The 16,886-nt window shown below is 38.1% G+C and overlaps 1 protein-coding gene across 4 annotated transcripts in view; it reads left to right on the top strand.

The window, feature by feature from the left end:
- The window catches only part of SS18 (SS18 subunit of BAF chromatin remodeling complex), a 79,197-nt gene that overhangs the window by 31,498 nt on the left and 30,813 nt on the right, over positions 1-16,886 (top strand). For all 4 annotated transcript variants that reach the window (XM_047794006.1, XM_047794005.1, XM_047794007.1 and 1 more), the window contains exons 4-5: positions 607-760; positions 5,118-5,339. In XM_047794006.1, the coding sequence (XP_047649962.1) occupies positions 607-760; positions 5,118-5,339 (376 nt within the window). The remainder of the gene's footprint in view (positions 1-606; positions 761-5,117; positions 5,340-16,886) is intronic.

The raw sequence follows: 16,886 nt of genomic DNA, 5'->3' as shown, positions 1-16,886 counted from the left end.
GTCTCTGTACCCTTGGAGGCCATCAGTAATGTTTCCGATCTATAGGAATAGTCGGCACAAAAATGTTTGGCTGAATCTTTGTGGTTTTAAAACATTGCCTTTCCAACCCCCCCATAACAGTGCAAAATAAATCATATTTTGAACCTTCTGGTCCTTTTGTAGGTTTTTGTTACTGTATCTTTTCAGGTGAAATCCGTCATTAATAGTAAATATATCCAAATATATTAATAATGAAAGGAGCCTTAATTTTTTTAAACATAATTTAAATAACAATAGGAGGTACATAAGAAATCCTTATATATAAATAGTTTTTGTATAGAATGTTAAAACTTTTAATTTCCACTGTAAAGTAAAATATACTTTGTGCTGTTCTTTTGGTCTAAGGTGGTCAGATGATATATTCATACTAATGATCCTGTCAAGTTTTTGGAGCATTTTAAACATGATGTTAATAAGGCCATGATTAAAACGCATTGGGATAAGTTGACATGCATATGTGTTTTTGTTCCTGTTCAACAGAATAATATAGGCAACTGTTATACCGTATGCATCTTTAATATATTAGTCTAACTGTTTTTCTTGTTTTCCTAAACTGTCTTCTTTCAGCCACCCACACAGAATATGCCTATGGGTCCTGGAGGGATGAATCAGAGCGGCCCTCCCCCACCCCCACGCTCTCACAACATGCCTTCAGATGGAATGGTAGGTGGGGGTCCTCCTGCACCACACATGCAGAACCAGATGAACGGCCAGATGCCTGGTAAGTTTTTCTCCTCTAAGACATTAACACCAGAGTTGCTTAGCAACTGAAACGACATGGGGGCTCAAGGGATACTAGATTGTTGATGACAAAACTGCTTTGAATGCCCCCGAGTACAAGCTCTCTTAGAGTTTGTTAGCTACAGAGCTACGTGACCTGTATTCAGTGTTTATCAGGCTGCCCTTGGGCTTTGATGTAGCTGACACACAGCATTCCTCTGATGAACAGAACTGGCTAAATTTAGTCTGTCTGAAACTATGCAATACAGCTGACTTTAGAAGCTTTTGGGGGAAAAAAGGCATTGTGCCATGGTTTAAGAATTAAAATCTATTTATAAAAATGTATTATAACATTTCCCTGAGTTTTGTATTTACTTAAAAATTTATTGATCTCAGACGTAGTATTGCTGGAAAAAACACATGGGGGAGGAAACAAAACAGTTCTAAAAGTGCTAATGTATTTAATATTTCCTCGTTGATCTACTGAAACTGAGTATGGATTTTTATGAATACCTATGTTTATAGCATAATATAAACACGGAAATTGATATTGAAGCAAAATTAAAAGCTGAGCTGTATCAGCTTTCTTATATAATGAACCATTTACTATTTATCCTTTTTAAATTTAGAGCCACTTAAAATGTCTTTCAGACCATTGGATGTTTACTTAGTTACCTTTGGCTGGTTTGAATTTTTTAATCTGAAAAGTAGTTAAACTATTTTGTTTTTGTAATGTCAACCACAACCTGTGCTCATAATTTTTGGAGGGGCATTTTCTACATTTGTATAAGAATATTTTTACTTTCTAAAGGCAAAGGTTATTTTCATTAGCAAAAAGAAAGTATTATACAAATAGCGACAGTGTGAGTAAATTAAAGTAACAGATCAATTTCTTTTGAAAATTAGTAATTACCACCCTTAGGGTAGTGTTATCTTTGCTGATTGTGATTGTTGGTAGCATTGTTGTCCAGGGACTATGGGTGTAGAAAATGAAGCAGAAGAGAGCACAGAGTAAAAGAAGCCAAGGTAGCCTGGTATGTAGGAGATTGATGTGTGATTGGTTCTGTAAGAGGGTTGTGGTATTTTGGTGGCAGTCTTCTATTTCCTGCCGGGGTTTCCATAGGTGAAGGCCTATGCGCCCCTCACTCCACGTAGGGGTAGGGATGAAGACATAACTGCTTGTCAGATTGTAGTCAGAAGGAAGCTTCTTGCTCAGTCTACACTGAGCTCATCAGGACACATTATTTTTAAAACTGGTAGGGTAGTGCTAATGCAGGTAGGAAGTTAGGGGAGTCTTGTGACTTTCTGTGGTGGTACCTTTAATTAGGATTTTGACTCATCTTTTCCAGGTAACATTCAAGCCTAAAGCTGAGGAAGGCATTGAGCAGAAATATAATTAATGTTAACATTACGTTTAGGCTTTTGTGTAAGGCCATCTGGAGTGAGTTGTAGTCTTTATGAGCCAGAAATTTTCAACCCATTATGACCTAGAATACTGTACTGGATTCTACAGAATTCTGTTGTCCAGAATACTGTTGAGCATCTAAAACAATTTATAGTTAGAGAGTTTACAATTAGGTGTAGGAGAAGTTGGAAGTCCAGTTACTTATATTGTTTTTTGTTTTTTGTTTTGTCTTTTTGCGATTTCTTGGGTCGCTCCCACGGCATATGGAGGTTCCCAGGCTAGGGGTCCAACTGGAGCTGCAGCTGCCGCCCTACGCCAGAGCCACACACAGCAACTCGGGATCTGAGCTTTGTCTGCAACCTACACCACAGCTCAACGTGGATTGGCAACGCTGGATTGTTAACCCACTGAGCAAGGGCAGGGATCGAACCCACAACCTCATGGTTCCTAGTCGGATTCGTTAACCACTGTGCCACGACGGGAACTCCTAAATTGTTTTTATTTAATAAGTTTCTTGCTATATTTAGCCAACATTTTTATACACACAACTTTGTTGTGAGCCACACGGAAAGCCTGATATACACACAACTTTGTTTCTAGGATTTGATTTCTGATTTTAGTTTTGTTTTTAATATTTTATAACTTAAGCTGTAGTGTTACTTTTGTGCTGTTTGATCTTGGTCAAATATCCTGTCAGTCTCAGGTTCCTTTCAAAAAATTTTTAACTGATTAAAAATTAAATAATATGGTAGCAAAATCAAAAGATATGAAAAGGCATATAGCCCCTACCTACCTAGACTCTTTGTTCTAGATAGTCATTGGTCTCTAGTTATCCTTAAAACATGCATGTATACATTGCTTTTTCTTCTAGTTTTTTTATAAAACAAATGGTAGCATACATTAGGTAGTGTTACATGTCTTTTTTTTTTTTTTAGCCTTTAAAGGTAAAGGATTTATCTTAGAGACCATGAGGATATAAAGATTTATTTTGGAGACCAACCAGTATGCTTCATTCTTTTTGGTTACTGTATTACATTCTTTCTTTCTTTTTTTTTTTTTTTCTCTATATGGCTGCACCTGGAGCACATGGAAGTTCCTGGGCTAGGGGTCAAATCAGAGCTGCAGCTGGGGCCTACACCACAACCATGGCAACACCCGATCGGAGCCACATGTGCAGCCTACGCTGCAATTTGCAGCAATGCCAGATCCTTAAGACACTGAGGGAGGCCAGGTATTGAACCTGCATCCTTACAGAGATGATGTTGGATCCTTAACCCACTGAGCCACAATGGGAACTCCAGCACTCTAATTTATTTGTCCAGATTTCTTATAATGGAAGTATAAGTTATTTCTAGTCTTTTGTTATTAAAAATTATGCTATTTTGAATATGTCTATAAAATATAAATAAGTAAATAAATAAACTTTGCATCCATATACGTATGTACACAAAAATTTATGTATTTATAAGATAAATTCCTGGAACTGAAATTGGCTAGGTTAAAGGTATAAGCATTTTAAAATAATGGTAGTTCTTGTCACATTGGTCTGTCTAGAAATAATACTTATTTATACATTTATATTGTCTCAACAAAGTATAAAAGTGCTTTTTTCTTTATACTATATTTGGAACAAACTTGATTTTTTCAAATCTGAAGGATGAAAAATGGGTCTCATATATATATTTTTTTTTTCTTTTTTTTTTTTGGCTTTTTAGGGCTGCACCCGCAGCATATGGAGGTTCTCAGGCTTGGAGTCTGATTGGAGCTACAGCTGCCAGCCATAGCCACAGCCACAGCCACAGCCATGCCAGATCCGAGCCACATCTGTGACCTACACCACAGCTCATGGCAATGCCAGGTCCTTTAGACACCGAGCAAGGCCAGGAATCGAACCCACAGCCTCATGGTTGCTAGTCGGATTCATTTCCTCTGCGCCACAATGGGAAATCCAGGGTCTCATAGTTTTATTTATTTATTTATTTTTGGCTTTTTAGGGCTGCACTTGGGGCACATGGAGGTTCCCAGGTTAGGGGTCCAGTCAGAGCTGTAGCTGCTGGCCTACACCACAGCAACAAGAAGTTGGGACCCAAGCCATGTCTGCCTCCTACACCACAGCTCACAGCATCACCAGGTCCTTTACCCACTGAGCAAGACCAGGGATCGAACCGGCGTCCTCATGGGTGCCAGTCAGATTTGTTTCCACTGAGCCACGACAGGAACTCCTGTGCCATAGTTTGAGATCTTTTATGGTTCTTGGTTTTTTGGCACACTTAAGAACCCCATTCCATTCAAAGATTATTTTAAAAATTCCCCATTTTGAAGTATTCTTTTATGGTTCTTTGCTTTTTCTTTCTTCTTTTTTTTAAGGTTTAGGTTTTTTATCATGTTTAGGTTTTTTATCATCTGGATTTATTTGTGGTAGAAGGAATGTGGTAGGGATCCACGCTGTATTTTTCTGGATGTCTACTCCATTGTCACAGCATCATTTCTTGAATTATCTTTTACCCACTGATACTTAATATCATTGCCATATCATTTACCAAATTATGCATTTGGGTCAGTTTTCAGACTGTGCTCTGGGATTATTGATCTCTTAATCAACTCATTTTTGTGTTAGTCCTACAATTGTTTAATTAGTCCAGATTTATATGTTTTGGTGTCTTAAAAAGCAAGTCTTCCTTCATTATTCTTTTTTTTTTTCCCAGAATGTTCCTAGCTTTTCACAAGTATCAGTTTCTTAATCTGTAAAACGAGAATAATAATGTCTACCTCACAGTGTTTGCTGTCATTCATATAAAGTATTTACTTTATGTGCTATTGATTAAATACTGAAGTAATTGTTTGGCATTATTACTATATTAATGCGAAAACTATGTAAAAGCTTTTTAAGGTATTTTCGTATAGATCATCTGTTTAACCTTCATGTTTTGCTTCTGATCATTTTTCTTCAAAGGGCCTAACCATATGCCTATGCAGGGACCTGGACCCAATCAACTCAATATGACAAACAGTTCCATGAACATGCCTTCAAGTAGCCATGGATCCATGGGAGGTTACAACCATTCTGTGCCATCATCACAGAGCATGCCAGTACAGAACCAGATGACAATGAGTCAAGGGCAGCCAATGGGAAACTATGGCCCAAGACCAAATATGAATATGCAACCAAACCAAGGTAAGTAAGCTTTATATAATTTTTGACTAGAATTCTATATTAGCCTTTGAAAATCAGACAATTTTTTCAAAATGTTTGCTGATTTACATAAGTTTGAAGTAACAATCATATCCCTAGAAAAGGAACTTTGAGTTTGAAACCAGCTTAACCTTTTTTCAACTTATTTGTTTTTAGGTCTTTTGGACAGTTTATTTGAGATTCTATATATTTTTTATTTATTTCTTTATTATTTTTTATTTTTTATTTTTGTCTTAGGGCCGTACCTGCGGCACATGGAGGTTCTCAGGCTAGGGGTTGAATCAAAGCTGTAGCCTCTGTCCTATACCACAGCCACAGCAACGCCAGATCCGAGCCACGTCTGCAACCTACACCACAGTTCAATGCCGGATCCTTCACCCACTGAGTGAGGCCAGGAACCTCACGGTTCCTAGTTGGATTTGTTTCCACTGCGCCATGATGGGAACTCCTGATTTTGATTTTTTATTTTATTTTATTTATTTTATTGTCTTTTTTGCCTTTTCTGTGGCCACTTCCACAGCATATGGAGGTTCCCAGGCTAGGGGTCCAATTGGAGCCATAGCCGCCGGCCTATGTCACAGCCACAGCAACCCGAGATCCGAGCCGCCTCCCAACCCATACCACAGCTCACGGCAACACCGGATCCCCAACCCACCAAGCAAGGCCAGGGATCGAACCTGAAACCCCATGGCTCCTAGTCGGATTCATTAACCACTGAGCCACAATGGGAACTCCTGATTTTGATTTATTTATTTTTATTTATTTTTTATTTTTTTTTAAAGCTAATCAATGAGTACCCAAACTTTTGGTTAGAACTAGAAAATTGAGAAAATATAATTTTATCTTTGTATGTACACTCCTGATAAAATATCTAGGCTTTGGCTCATTTTGCTTGTGAGGGATATTTTAACTTCTAAGAATTTCCCTTTGTTGTTTTCTGATGCTGTGTCTCAGCATTAATGGTAATTTTAACATAATTTGTTAGGAGAATGTTCAGTGAAGGTGCTGCTATGTTCTTTTATTCTTAGAGTGGTGTGAAGTCTATTAATGTTTATTACCAGTCTCAGAAAATGAAATTGTTATCATGTTTCTCTTTTTAAGTATTCTTGTGAATACTTAAATGATTAATGATTCCATATTTTTACACATTATGGAATGATCAGCATGATAAGTCCAGTTAATAATAACTAAAAACCAGTAAGTGGCGCTCTGTTCTGCTAATTGCCTGTTAAAACATTTGGCCTGTTGCCAGCCTAAAGCTATTTCAGTTACAAAATGTGGTGAGGTTAAGAGTATAAGATAGAATTAAATGTATTTGCAGTTAAATTTTCTAGATTTTTGCTTATGACAAACAAATCACCAAAGTACACCCAAGTAAAGGAAGTTGATATTAATCTGTTGATGGTTATTTTTTATGAAATAATATATTTTAATTTTAAAATATTAATACAGATATTTTCTATAATTTTGATAAAATACACCAGAAGCAAAGAGAGATAACAGAACAAAAGGTCAATGAATATAGTTTCACAAAACTGGCACTTGCTTCATGTTTTCACCCCGAACTTTGTTTAGTGCTGATGATGGAAAAATTTTTTCTTTATTATGTCAATTAAAGGTTCAAAACAACAAAAAAATTCCAGTTAGTGGTAGATTAGAAGGGGGTTCAGATGTTTCTTCATAGTTTGGTTACCAGGAAAGAAAGCAAGAAAATTGATAATGATGCTTACTGCAACTACATTAATGATGGTACACTTCTTAGAAACTGTAGTTAAAGAAAGACAGGATGTGTGCAAAAATGGGTCTTGTCACAGCATGGTTTGATATGACATCATAAGATTTGAAAGAGAAAAAAAATACATGCAGCCAAGTGCATGTAGAAAATAGTTTCTGTTTTTGGAGAAAGGAGTTGAAGTATTTATAGGAATTTTTTGTTCAGAACAGAGGGACCAATTATTCTTTTTATGGTTTTAACTAAAATTTCTTTTGAGTTGTAATTGACATACAATATTAGTTTCAGGTATACAGCATAATGATTCTGTGTTTTTACACATTATGAAGTAATCACCATGATTAGTCCAGTTACTGTTTGTCAGCGAACAAAATTGTTAAATACCATTGACTGTTCACTCTGTGTATATTATATTCCCGTAACTTATTTTATAGCTGGCAAAAGTTTGTACCTCTTAATCTATTTTACCTATTTCATCATCTTCCCCAAACTGCCCCAATTGTTCTTTTTAGAAATATGTTTTGTTAATGTACAGTCTTTCCTTATACTATAGAAGTTATACTACTTTTTGCTTTGTTCTCATAAGAAAATAGTATATAAAAATGACTGTGGAGTTCCCGTCGTGGTGCAGTGGTTAACAAATCCGACTAGGAACCATGAGGTTGCGGGTTTGATCCCTGCCCTTGCTCAGTGGGTTGGGGATTCCGGCGTTGCTGTGGGCTGTGGTGTGGGTCGCAGATGCGGCTTGGATCCCGAGTTGCTGTGGCTGTGGTGTAGGCCGGTGGCTGCAGCTCCGATTGGACCCCTAGCCTGGGAACCTCCGTATGCTGCGGGAGTGACCCTAGAAAAGGCAAAAAGATAAAAAAAAAAAAAAAAAGACTGTGTAGTAATTACCACAGAAAAAATGAGAAATTTATATGAGGTTATAGTAGTACTTGCTTAAGTTTTAATATTCATTTTATTATAAAATATTTCCTTAGGTAGTTTTATAAAAATAATTACATATTTTTAGTTTTTTTCTGTTTTGATAATAGAAAAAAGTTGGAGACTACATTTTAAATAGTTTTTCTTAAAGAAAAGCTTGAAAAATACCAAAATTCTATAAAAAGAAACATTTTTGACTTTTAAAAATTTCTGTTAATGTTTGTTGAGATATTAGAAGTTCTTTGAGTTAATTTAGTTTTCAGGATATTGAAATCTTTTGGCTATCCCCATATTTCTATATACATATATCTGTGTCAAGATATTAGAAAAAAATGTTAATAGTCACTTGTGATTTTTTTAATAATGGAATTTATTAGTCAAGGAAAAGAAATATGTGAGATTTCTTTCTTTTTTTTTAACTTATTTTTTATTGTTATTTCCACCAACAGACTTTTGAGATTTCTTAGATTAAACCTCTGTCAGGAGTTCCCATTGTGGTACAGTGGGTTAAGAATCCAGCTGCAGGACTGCAGCAACTTAGGTCCCTGTGGAGGCCCAGGTTCCATCCCTGGCCCAGTGGCAAAGTGGGTTGAGGATCCAGCATTGCTGTAGCTGCAGTGTAGGTTGCTGCAGCTGTGTGTAGGTCTCAGCTGTGGCTGGGATTCAATCTCTGGTCCAGGAACTTCCATATGCCAGGGTGCAGCTATAAAAAACAAAGCCTCTGTCAACTGACCAAAAACAAGAGGAAAAAAAAAAATCCAGAGAATTTTTGTTTATTTTTAAAATTATTTGTTTGTTTATTTATTTTTTGTCTTTTTGCCTTTTCTAGGGCCAGTCCCACGGCATAGGGAGGTTCCCAGGCTAGGGGTCTAATCCAAACTGTAGCCACCAGCCTACGCCAGAGCCTCAGCAGCACAGGATCCAAGCGGTATCTGCGACCTACACCACAGCTCATGGCAACACTGGATCCTTAACCCACAGAGCAAGGCCAGGGATTGAACCCGCAACCTCATGGTTCCTAGTCAGATTTGTTAACCACTGTGCCACAACGGGAACTCCCAGAGAATTTTTTTTAAATGGAACAATTAAGTGGCAATTATTTAATCATATTGTCACATTAGTAATTATTAATTATTTAACTGACATATTTGGGAATTTGATTTGATGATGTCATAGTAATTTTCTAAACAAAACATTGCAGGTCAAGATTTAGATATTTTATTCTGGCAGTTTTGAAGTGGCTTTGTTTTTTGCCCTCTTCCTTTCTTCTTTCTCTCTCAGCTCTGAGAATGAAATTAAAGGGAAAAGAAGTATCTTGTCTAAAAATCTTGTCATTGTAATTTGAGAGTCTAACTGAAATTAATCTTAAGAATAGATATCTCATACACTTACAATTTATCATTTTGATTATTTAAAAAGGAAGAAGTATGGTGCTAATTTATACTCACAGTTCCAAAATAAAAAGGCATATTGTGTACTAGGGTTATAGTTTAAAAAAATAGAATTGATGCAAAGATTAATATAACAAAAACATGTAGACCTACTACACAAAATATGTCATTTCAGAAAGTTGGCCCCAGGTGCTCCCATTGCAGCTCAGTGGTTAATGAACCCAACCAGCATCCATGAGGATGCAGGTTCGATCCCTGGCCTTGCTCAGTGGGTTAAGGATCCTGTGTTACCGTGAGCTGTGGTGTAGGTCGCAGATGTGGCTCAGATCCCATGTTGCTGTGGCTCTGGTGTAGGCCAGCGGCTACAGCTCCGATGGGACCCCTAGCCTGGGAACCTCCATATGCCGCGGGTGTGGCCCTAAAAAGGCACACACACACTCAAAAAAGGGGGGCTATACAAAAAGTTAGCCCCATTACATTTACCGAATAATATTACTCTGTTTATGGTCATTAAAAAATATTTAAGTTACTATTTTTTTCTTTAAAAAAATGAGCTTATATAACAATGGCTTTGTAATTGGTGCCTACTTTTAGTTGTACATGTTTTATCCCTATCTGTGAATTGAAAAGACAAAAACTAATTTTTTTTTTTTTTTTGCTTTTTAGGGCCACTTCTGAGGCATATGGAAGTTCGCAGACTAGAGGTCAAATCAGAGCTATAGCTGCCAACCTTCGCCACAGCAACTCGGGATCCCAGACTTGTCTATGATCTATACCACAGCTCATGGCAATGCCAGATCTGCGACTAGCTGAGCAAGGTCAGGAATTGAACCTACATCATCATGAATACTAGTCAGATTCATTTCTGCTTTGCCACAAAGGGGAACTCCCCAAAGTGTTTTTTGGGTTTGTTTATTTTTTGTGTTTTTGTCTTTTTAGGGCCTCACCTGTGGCCTATGGAGGTTCCCAGGGTAGGGGTCCAGTCAGAGCTACTACAGCTGCTGGCCTACACCACAGCCACAGCAACACCAGATCTGAGCCGCATCTGCTGCCTATACCACAGCTTACGGCAATGCCGGCTTCTTAACCCACTCAGTGAGGACAGGGATCGAACCCACAACTTCATGGATCCTAGTCAGATTCATTTCCACTGCGCCACGACAGGAACTCCTCTGTTTTCTCTTATGAGGACTACTGCTTTTAGATTAAAGGTTTGACGAGTTTTTAATATTAATTTCTTTCTTAAATTGCTAGCAAAATGTAAACAGTCAACCCAGCAAACTTTCCATTCATTTTCACTATTATCCAGATTAAGTTCATTGATGATCAGTTTGAACTGTAAGACTGTTCAGATTTGTTGCCATCTTATGTGTTGGATCTGCTCATTCATATAGAGAGCATCAACTACACTAGAATTCAAAAAGCTCCAGAAAGGAAGAAGTTGGCCTCTTTTGTTCACACTGTTTTGTTCTGGTGCTTAGAACAAATCCTGAGGGTAGGCATACAAGTCTGTTTCTTCAGTGAATATGATTTGAAAACAAATGTTAAAGGATAACCTGGAAAGATAGAGTTAGTTCTTAAAGATATCGCTTTAAGAGTCAAATTAGAATAGTAAGGCTTAATTGGCACAACACTGTAAATCAACTATAATTAAAAAAAAAAAGAATAGTAAGGCTTTTTGGAGCATAGTAAGGCTTTCTGGAGTAACAGTTAAATTTGATAGAATCAGTATGTTTTTCACTCCCAGGCATTAGTTATTATAGCATTCCTCATTTAACACCATTTTATGTATTATGTGTTTAGATATAAAGATTTTCACAAATTCTTATATTTGTGTTAAAGCATGTATTTCACAAATTCCAGGTATGTTTTATAATTCTTCAGAGCTAGATCCAAGACTTGGCCCCATAGATTATTGTGTGTGGGATCTTTGACTAAATTACTTAATTTGATGCATATAAAAATCCTAATTCAGCGGTTTGCATAGTTTATCAGTTGGGGAATTCCTGTCGTGGCTCAGTGGAAACAAATCTGAGTAGCATCTATGTGGGTGCAGTCTTGATCCCCGGCCTTGCGCAGTGGGTTAAGGGTCTGGCATTGCTGTGAGCCATGGTGTAGGTCACAGACGCAGCTCAGATCCCAGGTTGCTGTGGCTGTGGTGCAGGCCAGCAGCTGTAGCTCTGATTCAACCCCTAGCCTGGGAACCTCCATATGCCGTGGGTATGGCCCTTAAAAAAAAAAAAGACAAAAACCCAGTTGGTCAGAATATATGAGAGTTTTTTGGTAATAACAAAAATTTTGAGATTGGTTTGTTGGCTATTGCTTTTTTCTTTTTTTTTTTTTGTCTTTTTGCCATTTCTTGGGCCGCTCCCGCGGCATATGGAGGTTCCCAGGCTAGGGGTCGAATCGGAGCTGTAGCCACCGGCCTACGCCAGAGCCACAGCAACGTGGGATCCGAGCCGCGTCTGCAACCTACACCACAGCTCACGGCAACGCCGGATCCTTAACCCACTTAGCAAGGGCAGGGACCGAACCCACAACCTCATGGTTCCTAGTCGGATTCGTTAACCACTGTGCCACGACGGGAATTCCGGCTATTGCTTTTTTAACTGCAATATCTAATTTATTTCTGGTCTTATTTTGTTTGACTACTGTTAATAAAATCCTGATTCATTCATCTGATGAGTTGCCGATGATAATAATATGATCTAGAGGCTTGACATTAGCGGGAAATTTTTCTTTTAGTACTTTTTTTTTTTTTTTTTTGCTTTTTAGGGCTGCACCCACGGCATATGGAGGTGCCCAGGCTAGAGGTCCAGTTGGAGCTACAGCTGCCGGCCTATGCCATAGCCACAGCAATGCAGGATCTGAGCCGCGTCTGTGACCTACACCACAGCTCATGGCAGTGCCAGATCTTTAACCTACTGAGCGAAGCCAGGGATGGAACCTGCAACCTCTGGTTCCTAGTTGGATTCGTTTCTGCTGTGGCACGACTGGAATTCCTCTTTTAGTGCTTTTATTACGTAAATAGAAAGGGCAAAGGATATACATTTTTATATCTAGGACTGTTATATTTACTCTTAATGTTATACAGTGGTTTGTTATCTGATCCAAGCTATACCACGCAGATGTGCCTGGGATAAGCCTTGCCTTCAGTTGCACATATGTATTGTAGTAATGTATTTCCTTGTGTCTCTTTGTTATCAGTATGAGATCTCCCTCATTCTTTATGATGCCTGTGTAGGCTACCTCATTTTTAAAATAATAGCATTTATTATATGAATATAGCATAATTTATTTAACAAAACCATATCCCCCTTTGATAGGTGTTTCTTGTCTTTTACTAATGCAAATACTTCTGGAGCAAACATCTTTGTATATATATCTTTGCATATTTGAGCTAAGATTTTGTAGAATCAATTGTAGAAATAAAATTGTTAGGTAAAATATATGAATACTTACATAGCTTTACACAAAAGTTGCATAACATCACATCCTTAAAGGATATGAGAGTTCTTATTTTACTACATACCCAGTGGCAGCTGATCTTCTTCATCTTTGCTAAAGGAAAATTTTGAAGGAAAGATAGGAAAGACGTAATCTTGTCTAAATTTATATATTTTCATTTGTGAGGTTGAGTAACTTCATATGTTTATTTAACGTCTTATCCCTTTGGACTCCTAGACAAAATATAACAGACTGGCTTTTAAATAACAGAAATCTGTTTCTCACAGTGTTGGAGGCTAGAAGTGTGAGGCAGGGTACCTGCATGGTTGGATGAGGGCCCTCTTCCTGGTCTCAGGCTTCTCATGTTCTATGAGGTAGAAGGGGCAAGAGAGTTCTCCTACGCCTCTTTTATGAGGACTTTAACCCCACAGTCACTTCTAAAGACCTTACCTCCTCCCTCATACCTTCACTTTGGGCATTAGGATTTTGTCATATAATTTGGGGGAGACACATTCAGACTGTAGCACTTGCTGTTTGCATTTTGTCTTTGAAGTCCCTCTTTGTGTCCTTTATTCTGGGGTTTGTCTGTTACTAATTTGAAGGAGATCTTTATAGATTGAAGCTATGTACCTTTACTTAGCACACGTGGAAACATTTGGTAAGTTTTACATAGGACTTTAAATTTTTAAAATGGTTTGTTCTCAGAATTTTGAAATGGTAATGTTACTCTTATGAAAGTATAGGTATTTCAAATATAGTTATATCAGGCCTTTGGTCCAACATTTGGTATATTAGGGTCCAGATAGACTTCTGTAATAATTACTCATAAAGTACTTTGGAGGACTCAGCATGTTTCTTACTGGTGTCTTAAAAGGTCTGAGACGTCTTCCCATCCCCTTTCCTTCCCTCCTCTCCCCTTCTCTCATATTACTTTATCAAAAATATGAACTAAGAGTTCCCGTCGTGGCGCAGTGGTTAACGAATCTGACTAGGAACCATGAGGTTGCGGGTTTGGTCCCTGCCCTTGCTCAGTGGGTTAAGGATCCGGCGTTGCTGTGAGCTGTGGTGTAGGTTGCAGACGCGGCTCGGATCCCGCGTTGCTGTGGCTCTGGCGTAGGCCGGTGGCTACAGCTCCGATTCGACCCCTAGCCTGGGAACCTCCATATGCCGCGGGAGCGGCCCAAGAAATAGCAACAACAACAACAACAAAAAAGACAAAAGACAAAAAAAAAAAAAGAACTAATTTTCAGTGAGTGCTCTTTAGTGCCATGTACTGTGATGAAGTGTGCTTTATAGATCTTTTTTAAAAAAATTTTATTATAGTTGATTTACTGTATTATATTAATTTCTGCTATACAGCATAGTGATTCAGGTATACATACATGTATATACATTCTTTATCATCTTCTTTCCCATATGGTTTATCACAGGATATTGAATATAGTTCCCTGTGCTACACAGTAGGACCTTGTTGTTTATCCATTCTGTGTATAACAGTTTACATCCCAAACTCCCCACTCATCCCTCTACATGTCTTTAATTTAATCCCCACAACATTTTTAGTAGCTACTATTATTGTCCTTATTCTGTATATGAGGAAACACATCCTATGGAAATACAGGCAGGCGGGGTATTGCGCAGTTCTAATATGTATGAATGTGTTACAGTTTAGTTAAATAATACCTGTTTTCCAGCAACATGGTTCACAGTTCACGAACTATGGTATATTAACGGTGAGTAGTAGTTCATGTGCTCTGGTATGTTAACTGTGAATACTTGCATAAAGTACAAACTTGGCTGCTGTCTCTTCAGTCCACAAATCACTACATTTATGAGTGTCACCATTGATGACCATTCATGTGACTTTCAGATTCTGTCAGTGGTTGATCCCTGTGAATCCATCAGTTATGCAGATACAACAAAGCATGTAGTTGTGCAGCTTTCTTGGCTCCCAGCAGTACATGTTATTTTACAAAGTTAGCTAATTCAAAGAAGGATGTGGCCAACAAAGATAAAAGTCTACTAGAGAAATGAAAAGTCATACTATTGGAAATAAAATCCAAGAAATGAAACACTAGTTCTCTATATTTCTAATGTTTTATATTATAGCGTACTAAATAAATATTAGTGTTTTTATACTATTTTTTTGTAACATCAGTAGAGTTTTTAAAGTTTTGACGGAGAATTTTATTTATTTACTTATTTTTATTTATTTATTTTTTGTCTTTTTGCCATTTCTTGGGCTGCTCCTGCGGCATACGGAGGTTCCCAGGCTAGGGGTAGAATCAGAGCTGTAGCTGCCGGCCTACGCCAGAGCCACAGCAACTCGGGATCCGAGCCTCGTCTGCAACCTACACCACAGCTCATAGCAACGCCGGATCCTTAACCCACTGAGCAAGGCCAGGGATCGAACCCGCAACGTCATGGTTCCTAAGTCGGATTCGTTAACCACTGAGCCATGACGGGAACTCCATGGTGGAGAATTTTAAAACCATGGAACAATTTTATTTTCCCCATTGATTATTAAGATCATGTTGCATAATTTTGGCTGGCAAGGTCATTTGTATAGCCCATATTGCTATACAAAGTGAGGACTATAAAGTTTTATAGAGTATACTTTGTGAAATGCTATTAAGCTGCTAACTTTATATAAAAATTGTTAGGTGAAGAAGAGCTTCCTATTCTTTGTAAAGACTAATATATAAGATTGAAATGGGACAGATAATGGTAAGTGCTATAAAGATAAATAAGCTAAGTGAAGGGAAGGAGAAAGTTGAGGTTTTATGTGCTATTTTAGGGTGCTATTTTCACTGGTGAGCTGACACTGGGAAGAGCATTGCATAGGCAGAAGGAACAGCAGTCAGGAGGCTGGAGCACACTTGCTGCGTTTGAGGAATAGCAAGGTGCAATAGCTGAGGGTAAGTGAGTGAGTGGAGATAGGGAGAAGATATAAGATAGAGTAGGAAACCAGGCCATCAGAGACCTTGTGTTGTAGTCCATTAGGATTTTAGATTTTATTCTGGGAGAGTGACTATACTGCTGGAAAGTTTTGAGCAATGGAATAAAATGATTTATATGTATGTTTTAAAAAGATACTGTTGGCTACAATGGAAAATAGACTGTAGTTGGACAAATGTGGGAGCAGGAGACTTTTTAAAAAGCTCTTGCTGTATTTGAAGAGTTCACTTTGTGGCTCAGTGGGTGTAAGAAACTGAAATAGTTTCCCTGAGGATGTGGGTTTGATCCCTGGCCTTGATCAGTGGGTTAAGGATCTGGCATTGCTGCAGGCTGCAGCATGGGTCACAGACACAGCTTGGATCTAATGTTGCTGTGGCTGTGGTGTAGGCCAGCAGCTGCAGCTCTGATTCGACCCCTAGCCTAGGAACTTCCATATGCCTCAGGTGCGGCCATAAAAAAAAAAAACCCAAAAACCAGAAAAGGCTTTTGCTGTATTTGAGTAAGAAGTGATGATGATTTTGAGTAGGGTCCTAATGTGGAAGAAATGAGAAAAAATTGGTATTTTCCATGTATTTTGAAGATAGAGTTGCCATGATTTGCTAGGATTTATTAATGGCTGGTATGTGGAGTTCATGAGGACAGAGTAAAGCATAACTTCATGGTCAGTAATTGAGCATTGCCATTCATTAAGATTGAGAGACAGGGAGAATAGCAGATTTAGGGGAATAAAGACTTTAGTTTGGCACATGTTAAATTTGAGTGACCTATTGAGTGGATATAATAGCAGTTGGAGATATTAGTCTAGAGTTGAGGGGAGAGGTTAGGTAATTAAAAGCCATGGGATTAGATGGGATCATTTAAAAAAATGAATAAAAGCAGGGAAGAGAAGAGGTCTGAGGATTCAGTCCCTGAGCACTCCAACATTTTCACATTAGGAAGATGATGGATTCCTTCCAGGACTCAGAACATTGAGCACAAGTAGTCAGTGAGGTGGGAGCAGAGCCAAGAGAGTTAGTATCTCAGAAGCTACGTGAAAAAGTTTAAAGAGGGGGAATCATTAAACATGTCTAATTCTGC

The sequence above is a fragment of the Phacochoerus africanus genome, chromosome 8, assembly GCF_016906955.1.
Source record: "Phacochoerus africanus isolate WHEZ1 chromosome 8, ROS_Pafr_v1, whole genome shotgun sequence".
Lineage (NCBI taxonomy): Eukaryota > Metazoa > Chordata > Mammalia > Artiodactyla > Suidae > Phacochoerus > Phacochoerus africanus.
This window is presented reverse-complemented; position numbering and strand designations above follow the sequence as displayed.